At 38.7% G+C, this 10,812-nt stretch overlaps 1 protein-coding gene across 1 annotated transcript in view; it reads right to left on the bottom strand.

Annotated features, from left to right (window-relative positions):
• Positions 1-10,708, bottom strand: part of fam13a (family with sequence similarity 13 member A) — a 33,408-nt gene extending 22,700 nt beyond the window's left edge. Inside the window, exons 1-2 of the mRNA XM_023428204.1 lie at positions 10,465-10,708; positions 4,228-4,269 (exon numbers count right to left, since the gene is read on the bottom strand). Coding sequence (XP_023283972.1) covers positions 4,228-4,269; positions 10,465-10,688 — 266 coding nt within the window. The 5' untranslated portion in view covers positions 10,689-10,708. The remainder of the gene's footprint in view (positions 1-4,227; positions 4,270-10,464) is intronic.
• Between the last annotated feature and the right edge of the window lie 104 nt (positions 10,709-10,812).

The raw sequence follows: 10,812 nt of genomic DNA, 5'->3' as shown, positions 1-10,812 counted from the left end.
GACCTTAATGCCTGTAAATGTCACAGGCATTCATTCATCAAGCGCAGTGAACACATTACACATGGAAATATGACAGAACTTTCCAGATATGACTTTGGTGCTAGGACTGTTCCCCATGCTGCAGGCTGCACTTGATATAAAGGTGATAAGAGGGTCAATTATACAGTATAACTACAATAAGTGCCAGAGGAAGAAATCTTTGAGAAATGTTCATTGATAGCACCCTGCCAAAAAAATGAAGCTTATGGTGCTCTATGTTGCAGTTTAACCCCGATACTATGACGATTTCAGACAGTAATTCTCAACCTTTTTGGCTGGTAACCCCTTAAAGAAAAATATGATCCACTGTGCCTGTGATTCCTCATCCCAAACTATGGGTGTGGACTGTTTGAGCAACTGAAGAGTGATATTTAGGACTGTCCTTCTCAACACTGATGAAAAGACTTTTAGATTTTTTGGTTGAAAGTTGTGAATGTATTATATTTGATGAGAAAGGCACAGAAATTGGAGAGAATTCTTAAACATGAACAGAATTTTATGTAAAATGTGTTTCTGTCTTTCTTATACCTTTAAATTATCTTGTAACCTTGTATAAGAGAACCAGATTTATATTGTGAGCTTATTACAGCCAAAGTCAAATTATCTATATATGTCCACATTATGGGTTTACACATTTGATACTGATGAATCAAAATCAAATGGATCCTTTGGATCATTTTTGTGCATGTCAACCATTTTTCTATATTAAAAACTAGATTTAAAAGTTATCAGAAAGTCTTTTTTACAAAAACAATATATAGTTTACTATGTTGAAGTTCATGTTCATGACATCCTGAAATACACAGCCAATCTTTATTTGGTCCATGATGTTAAATCAGTTTTCTTACATGTGTGCTTTTGCCACATTAAGGCTGTTGATGAAATAAACAGCTGAGCATTGCTGCCTGTAAGTGTCAAGTGTAAAATATTGGTAATGAAATATCTTCTGGCAGCTATCATCGTCCCAAATAGTGCTCGCGTTGGCACAGTATAGAAGAAGTGTGGCAGTTTGGTAAATCACCAAAGGATGCGACATCACTGAGGGAACTTTGTGCCACTGACTTAATTATAACAAAAGATGTAACAGTGTGAAACCACTCAGGGACATTGTTGCCTGGTGTGTAGCAGTGTCTGAGTCATGAACTAACTGACAAAGGAGACCAATGGGAAAGAGGGATGAGTCACTGCATCAGAAACGTAACGGGAACATCACCACCTGAATATGAGTGAGCCAAGCCTGCAATCCTTTCCTAAACACACACATTCTAAATATATAAAATTATACCACCAGCTCCAGTCCAGTGTTTGATCAGGAACAGATCAGCTGGTGACTTTGTAACACAATGTGTAATTTCACTCCCCAGTTGTAAAAACTTTATGTGAGCTATAAAGTCTTAGAAACTGAAAGCCTCCTGAGTCACCTCACGCCTTTCTATCAGGTTCAGGTTCATGTTACTTTATTTGTACCTGTAGATACATTTGTTTTGCAGCAAGAAGAGAACATCCAGTTTGTAATGTTATTCTCATTGTTCAACCATAACATGAGTGTTTGATCTTAGAGAGGACCAACAGTCTTACTATTGTTAAAGACATAGTTTGACATTTTGGGAAATTAACTTTCTTATCAAGAGTGAGAGGAGAACACTGATACCCTCTCAGTACGTCCAAAAAATATGAAGCTATAGTCAGCAGCAGGTTAGCTTAGCTTAGCTTAGCTTAGCACTAAGACCGGAAAATGGCAGATACAGCTGAGCTGGTTGTGTTCAAAGGTAATGAAATCCAAATTTCAATCCAACTCAGTTTAGCTTTTGGCTTTGCAAGACAACCATCGGAAACTCCAGGAAGTCACAGCAGCTGTTCAAGAAAAAGTCCAGTACCCAATTCCCCGTAAAACCACAAAATATAGTTTAAAATATATCATTTTAGTTGGTGAGCTTTAGAGGTACTGGTAGTCCATCAACCTTTATGCTGTAGCTGTAGCTTCATATTTAACGGACATATATAAGAGTGCTCATCCAACTATTGGCAAGAGAACAATTTCCTAAAATACTGAACAACTCCTTTAAGAAATATAATGAATCTGGTTTGTTTGAAAATACAATTTTTCAATTTACCTTGTCCGCTAACAAGTCAGCAGTGCCTGCTGTTTTTTTGTTTGTTTCCATTTTGATGATGCCTGTAAGATTTGCTGAACTGTTCTGTTCAGGTCTATAATGAGAATGACATTTTAATTGTGTTATTGTGATATTTTTGTCCTGCTGAATGTGATTTTAAAAAAGCCAGCAGTGCAAGTCTTTGTGTTACAGGAGCTTAAAGTTTGCTTAATATAGTTGCTTTATTCAGGACCTACTAACTAAGAAAACTGCCTTGGAAATGAAAGAACAAAATAATATGTTTCTGTAGTTAGTGTCTGTGTATTTAAAGTCAAGTGGTCTTTAAGGCACAAAAAGTGCAGAGGAAACAACTGCAAAGCTTACACAGCAGATGCTTATACCAGTTAAATCCCCCGCACTGTGTACCTAGTGGCGTTCATTCAGGTAATCCAGTATTACACCACAGTCAGAAATTAGCCAGGACCTTTAGAGTCTTTGGTCAACACACACCCAAGAAAATTATGTTGATCTACAATCCATTTTGACTGGACTGAGGTTAAGCTCCCTTGTGGCAGCCTGAGATTCTCTGTATGTGAAGGAATGCAAGTAGACCTCAGCAGAGAGAGAGAGAAAGTCTGCATGGTGAGTTTGTGTGTGTGTGTGTGTGTGTGTGTGTGTGTGTGTGTGTGTGTGTGTGTGTGTATGTGACAAAGGGCAAGTAGGCCACGGAGTTAGTCAACGATGAACGTGAGCAAGAGAAGTGAATGAGAGAGAGGTTAAGGGAGAGAGGAAGCATTGATAGGTATTGGTCTTAGTCATTAAGTGATGTCAGAGAGAGAAGCAGACTAGGGCTGCAACTAAAGATTGGTTTCAATATCAGTTATTTTTCAATACTTTATAATTTGATTAATTGCGGTGTATATAAAATGTCAAATGTTTAACAGTATTTTAATAGCCTTATTTTAAACGAACAATTGTTTAAAACCCACAGCTATTAACTTTATAAAACTAAGGAAAAACATTTGAAAAGACTGAACAATGATTGTTCGTCTACTGACAAATTGATTAATTGACTCATTGTTTCAGCACTTGGATTAGCACATTACGGCAGCATGTGTTCTCATGCTTTTGTCCTTTCCCTGTCCTGTCTCCCCTGTAGCTCCACCCAGGCTGTTCCTGAATACTCCATCAGATCCACCTGGCCTGGGAAGAAGGGGTTAAAGCCCTGGTGCCAGCATCAGAAGGGCAGAGGTTTCTAGCATGGGAGTGCTGGTGTCGCTGCCTCTCAGCCTGGGGTTTTTGTTGTGTTCTGATTTTTGTGTCTTTTGTTGTCTTAATTTAGCGTCCTGGTCATTTTGCATATTTATGTTAAATAAGCCCCTTCACTTTAGAGGTGTCTTGTGAGTCTGATTTGGGTCATTGGTGTAGTTTTGTCGATTCATTATCGATTAATCTACCAGTTATTTTTTTGATGAATCACTTGATTCTTAAGCGTTAAAAAGTAAAAAAAAAAAAATGCTCAAAAATGGCACATTACATGTTGAAATATCTTGTTTTGTTTGACCAACATTGCAAAACCAAATATATTTAGTTTATGACGATACAAGAAAAACCCAGAAAATTAATTGAGAGGCTGGAACTAAACAAACAACTCCTTTGATTTTTATTATTTTCGATTGAAAAACTATTGAATTGCATAATCAATTAACAAAATTGTTGCAAATACAGTAGAAAATTATTTAGTCGATCAATTTATTCATTAATTCTCTAATCTCCAGATATCATTGCTCCCACACTGCTCAATAATCTTAAACATTACATAATTTTGAAACAGTGTCTTCACCCAGACCCTGCCATTTTGTTTAGGTGGTGTGTCTGAAACGTGCCCTCTGGCTGCCTCCGCCAGAATAATCAAACTGCGGAGAACAAACTGTTGCATGTGCACGCTGCCCTGCTTTCCCTCTAACTGGTGGTTCCATTGTTTCCGATGATAATGCAGTGAGGCAGCACACAGCCACTTCCCCCACACCTCTAGTCCAAAACAACATACTCTTATCCAGTTCTGCCAGTGTTATAACAGAGACATGAAGCCTACCTCATGTAGAAAGGAGATATTGGCCGCTCTTCTTCTTGGGAACTGAAATATGAAAACAGACATAATTAATTAGCTTCCACAATGTGTGTATTGCCTATGGCATAAAAACATTAACACTCCCCCCAAACCCCACCCACCCATCACTACATGTTACTTGGGATGAAAATAGGAGCATAAGGCTGGCTTTTGTCTGCAGAATAATAGCCATGCAGTGCTACAGATCAGTGCCTTTGTGCAACTTGTCTCGGGTAATTATTATGATCCAACAGAGAAATGGCTGCTGCTCTAGAATATAGGCTGGTTACTGCCACTGGATGTATGCCAGTGACACATGATAAAATTATGCAACAATAAGAGGAACTCAGTGTTTGGCCCTGAATGTTGAGGTTGCTTAACATTTTCATATCCTGGCACTTGCAGGCTGAAAATTTCATAATCACCAAGTCTTGTTTGCCTGAGCAGAGCTGAATACTGTATTATCTCCTCTAAAATCAAAGCAGGAAGAAAAACACTGCAACCAAAACCTAAAATGTTATACACTATTTAACAAATAAGTAAGTGCTGAATGACCTCAACAAGGCTAACTTTATACATGTTTATTTAATTTAACATGAGATATTCTTAGACAATGAAATTCCATACAGTGTTACTACAACGGCTGACTGTGATAGCTAAACTTTATTAGCTATTAGATTCTTTAATTTTAAATGAACGTGAAAGACACAAGGAGGAATATTTTCACTATAGCTAAACCTTTAATTACTTTTTACTCCACGTGGGATTTTATATGGATGTTTACCTGTGAGAAGGGAACACTTCTCGGGACAACATGAACTCCACCAATGTTCTTAATTTACAAATTCACAACAGAAAGGATTTGGACAAAATTTCAGGTTAAAGAAAATGTTGTCAAACCAGGTACAGCAGATGCACACAGACATTTTTTTTTACATTTCTCAACTGCTCATCTGACTATCTATCATTCAGTGAATGACATAATTGGTTCAATACAAGTATGTCATATTTAGTTGACAGAAGAATAATCTGTCAATTAACTATTAACTATTTTGTAACTAGTTTGATACTTGATGGATCATTTAAGTAATTTTTTTTTACCCAAAAATGAAAAAAAAAAAAAAAAATCCTAGTTCCACTTTCTTAATTGTGAGCATCTTTGTTTATTGTCATTACAAATTTAAAACTTGTGGTCAATTTGAAAACATCACCATTCTATAGAACAGTCTATAGAACAAACAATTAACTGAATAATTGAGAAAATAATTGGCAGCTTAATTGATAACAAAAAGTTATATTGATTGCAGCCCTACTTATTAATTTCTGAATGGTTTACAGAAAATCCTCTAAATAATGACTGATTGAATCATGAATATCTTCAGCAGGAGTTGGTGTTGTTTTAGACCTTTCTGATCCTTTGTACTATTTACAGCTCCACTGATGCCACAAGGAGAAAACACACTATATTACTGACGTCCAGTGAATGGTCTAAATATTCTGGCTTGCTGGTTTTGTTAAAAATAGATGACATCAAATTGAAATAATCCAAACCCACAATCAGTCATGATTGTAAGCTGTAAACATGTTGAGTCTGAGATGTTCTAAAGCACAGAAGAAAGAGTTGTTATTGAGCAAATTGTTTGGTACTCTGGTGTGTTTTGGTACGTGACATGCCTTCATGTGGTTTACTGTAAGGGGCAGGCGTACCGAGAGGAGGGGAAACCACTTTCACCATCCAGGCTGCACCTCAACAAATTCAAAACAAAGGATTTAGGTTTCACGTCAGGCAGGAATCAAAATGGGTCAAAGTTTGTTGTACTTCAAAAGTCTTCTCTAATGACACAATGTACAGGAAATATGCATGTGTTCCTCCAGCCTTTGAGGTGCAGGTGTAGTTCACTGCACAACATTTAAATGCTTTTTTTCCCCCACACCCATGTTCTTAACTAGTGTTACACAGTCTGGCAGGCGTATTAAAATAATGTGTGCCGTCACAGCCGCCGTGAATTGCAAAAGCGGAAATCCTGCTTACCCACTACCTTACTGAGGGGATAACAAAAAGCTTTGTAGGGATACTCGGAAGGGGCCTGATCCCTCCGGGGCAAACGGAAAACTACCAATGACAAGTTGGTCAATCTGGACACACTCCACTTTTTCAACATTTATAAAAAATGAGTAGACAAAGGTAGTCTGGCTTAGCGGATGCTGGTCACTTGATTCTTGGCAGGGTCTTTTTCCTTCCGCCCTGCCCTGTCGTACCTTTTCCAAAATCCCTCGACAACACGTAACAAAAACACTTGCTGTTTAGCTAGCAGCAGTGAGGGATTGATGTGGAGAACAATGGCAGATCCCAAATGCCTCAACCCCATGGAGAGGTTATTTTTGCATTTTGTTAATAAGAGGCAAAGAGTCCCACGTATGAGTCTCTTCAGTCTCCAGTCCGTTCAGGACCCCCAGACCATCAGCTTTTAGACCGGTGATGGACATTCTCAGAATACCTCCAAGCACAAACTGTGTGGTGGTCAAGATCCAGAGTGTTTGTTGGATAAGCCTGGCTAAGCTATACTAAGGTATATGCTCATTCCATCAGGAAAAGGTGTTAAAGCAAAACAGAAGCCATCACGCTTTAGGTTTTAAACTGAGGCACAGAAGACCTGCAGATATATGTAACAATTTAAAGATGGAAAATTTTTGTCTTCAGTGCTTACATCCATCTGGTTCTCGAGTCTCTTTATTATGACCATTACCTTGGCTAAACAGTATTGACAATGAAAGCAAAATGACACAGTAAAACACCAGATTTGTGTTTTATTAGCGGAATACCAGTGAGAATAGTCTAAACACCTAATTTGGATCTGTAAATATGACAAAGCAGCTTACTGCATGAGAAAGGGTAGACTCTTTCACATAGATATTAGCGGTGGCTGAAATAACTCAACATACTTGTTGAAACTATAGGGCTGGATAATGATTACGTGAATTAATCTATTTCACATCCACACGTGCTCCGGAAAAAGCAGCAAATCCTCACACACAGACGCTGATAGATATGAACGTTTGGCATGCTTGAAGAGTTAGTCGACGATCAATATCACTGACGATTACATTTCTGATAATCGTCCAATCAATTAATCGACAGTCTTTTCAGTACAGACTGATATACATAAATGATTTTGACTATTGACTTGGGAGCACCTGCAGTCATCCTTTCACCTCAGTATCAAGCCAGGCATCTGTCACTGAACTTGAACATCAAACGTAGTATCTATATGTTCAAAATCAATTGCATCTGGCTTGGGTTTTTGGTTCCTTGAGGCTTCAGCTGTCCTGACTTGACAATGAAGAAGCCTCTTGGATGAATTACCAATATCTTCTAAAAAATCCAGTTGGTTTTGATGTCCTACTTATTCATATCCTATGACTTGAATGACTGAGAATCTTTATTGACATTAAATCTTAGTACATTTAAGGGCCACAGACCTGTGTGTGATTTGGAAAAAAAGTGCTTCAAAACCAGTCTGTTCCAGCCAGGTTCCTGCTGTAAATATGAGCTGTCAGGCTTTCAGGCTGATGGATGAGACTTCCTGACAGGCAGCCAACAATACTGTTAAACCCACAGGGAACCTGCACTCACACCACACTGCAACGTTCCTCACTCCCACCTATTTCCAGTGCTCTTCTAAGAAACCCAATAGTTACATCACAAGATTCAGTGAACCATGGCAACTTCACACAAAAGCCAGCATGCATCCCTTATGTGCAACTACGCAATGCTAAGAACAAAATATGTTCACATGATTCTGCTATGTTGGCTATGTGGTGAATGAGGCTGGTGTCATATTTCAACTACAGGTGAGAGCAATGTGCCATACAAAATTACTGCATTAATGTATTTGATAAGGAGGAGCCAGAGTGTTATGTTAAAGATGAAAGACTTGTTCTCTAATACAGTACAGAGGGTACATCTACACATCTAAAAGTGAAGCCACAAATAGGAAATCGAGAGGATGATGATTTTCAAAGAGCGAACAGGGTGACTCCGGATAGTGAGTGCTCCCTGTAATGAAGGGTGCTGGTGTCAAATCTAACACACATGTCAATATACAAATAAAAATAGATTCTTTACCACCAACAAGGTGTAAACATACTTCATGAATTCTTGACTTCATATTTCACACCCTATAAAATTAAAGATTGTGAATAAAATGTAGGAAAAAAAGGAAAACACAACAAATGCTGCACAAAAGCAGTTCCTTGACTTTGTCACTTTTTTTTTTTTTTAAGTATATTTTTTTGGACTTTTTATGCCTTTATGATAGCACAGTAGAGAGAGACAGGAAATGGGGAGGCAGAGAGAGAGGGGGAATGACATGCAGTAAAGGGCTGTCCGATGCAGGATTCGAACCGGGGCCGACTGCAGCGAGGACTGCACTCGACGCCCCACTCTGGATATGTTTAATTCAGTTGTAACCCATTGTGCTGTGCTACTGGATGTGCTGCACTATGCTGACACAGATTTGACTGACACATACCTATGGAAAGTGAGAGCGAGCTGACAAGTAGGCATGAGAGGAGCTACAGATATGAAAATCCAGATTTCAATTGATAGAAAATTATCATATATTGGTGTATGCTATTGGTTCATGTGTAAAAATCACGGCTACTAAATAATTTTTATAGAAACTCATAAAAACTTTCTCTATTTTCAACTATTTCCACATAAAAATCTCGTCTTTGAATGTTTGAAAATCAGCTGTCAGTGTCTAATTTGTCAGACACTAGTGAGCATTGAAAGCTTTCTTACAGTAAAGATAGTGAACTCCTTTTAGTCTTTTGCCCGCTGCATGTGTCTATTAGTAAATACCAGTGAGTTCAGACTGGTGACGCACATTATTGGGGTATCCCGTCACAATGTCTGTAGATCAGTCACCCAATATGACCTGGCAAGGAGAATTACGTGTGTGGGAAGGGAATCCACCAGAAGATTTACTGGTATCATGACATAGTGAGGACAGCTCTTGCCACCTTTAAAGTATTATATTTGTCACTTCATGTAGACAGGAACATCTTTTCCATTAACAGGCAATGGTCGGCCTTGTTGATTTAACAAATTTTATGCCACACAAGCAATACTGTTTATTGCCTTGGGGACACAGAACTTAAAAAATATTTGATATTTGATTAGTAATATATTATACTATACTGTGATAAAAAAAAACAAAAAAAACAAACATTACATTTATATGATTTTTTAAAAATATGTATAAGCTGGAGCGAGATTTGTAATACAGTATAGAAGTATGCCTGACAGCAAACCACGGTGTGTCATACTAATGTGTTAATGGATCTGGTGCTGACACGGTTTTAAGCACTGATTAATGTCATACTAAAGGTCACAGGTGTGGTCTACAACTGTAGTAGAAGCCAAAACAGCGTCATCATTTCTCATCTTGGTGTTTCAACATCACACACACAGCATTTATTGTTTTGCTCCTGATTATATTTTGTAGTTTTTCCACTGTCTTCTACATATAGTCTATCATCAGGAAGACCTATATATTAATCTTGTTATTTGTGATTGAAGATAAACTGGATTTGGTGCAAGTTAAAACAGCAAGAGCCCCAACAACAGACACAACTGTAGGCTGGCTATTCCAGAACTGGGGACACTTGACACCAAGTGGTTCCAGTTTCAGCTTCTTATAATAGGCTTGTTTGCATGCCAAAGGCACATTGCCACAGGGCCTTGGCTTTAGATCCCTGATTGCTGTCAGACACTCAAGATTCTTCACCCTTACCCTCGGCTGCTAGCACATCACCTATGCAAACAGTGGTCATAACCTATTTACCACTGCTAGAATCCCCCCTTGAACTCCAAATTGGAACTGGAAAGACTGAGAGCAAGACGACATCACAAAATGAAAGTAGAAATTGGATAACATTTAATGTTAGGTATGTGGCAATGAAGTTTTGTTTTGTATTATATGACCTTAGGTTTTATTAGCAGCCATAAAGGATCATGCTTACAGATAAAAGTGTAATCGTAATAAACTCATAAAACTGTGGGGGGTAGCTGGCTACATTACAGTGTAAGTAAATTTCATTTTTGACTGTGAACTTTATTTTTGCACGGGTGGTAGGTTTCAATTACTTATTTAAAAATTATGGTTGGTAAATAATAATCAGTATTCATTTCATTCATTCCTTTCATCACACACTGACCTGCTGAGGGCCTCCATGCTGCCAGGGGGGCTGACATCGAGATGGCCCTGGTGCGAGGCAGTGTCTGGGGTGTCTTGGCGAGCCAGAGGTATGGGAGTCGTTTCCATCACCTCTGGACTGGGACTCCTCAGCTCAGTGGTCAGGGGCAAAACTATTGGTATGGAGAGAGGCCGTGCATGGGGTAACCGAGAGGAGCGGTTGGGCTGAGGGGCGTCCTCAGGCATGCCGTCACTCTTCCCTTTCCTCACCTGTTTTAAAGAGAGCGAGAGAGAGAGAGAGAGAGATCGAGAGAGAGAGAGAGAGAGAGAGAGAGAGAGAGAGAGAGAGAGAGAGAGAGAGAGAGAGAGA

This window comes from Seriola lalandi, unplaced genomic scaffold (assembly GCF_002814215.2).
Source record: "Seriola lalandi dorsalis isolate HSWRI2012SDOR001 ecotype SW California unplaced genomic scaffold, Sedor1 jcf7180002054872, whole genome shotgun sequence".
Taxonomy (NCBI): domain Eukaryota; kingdom Metazoa; phylum Chordata; class Actinopteri; order Carangiformes; family Carangidae; genus Seriola; species Seriola lalandi.
This window is presented reverse-complemented; position numbering and strand designations above follow the sequence as displayed.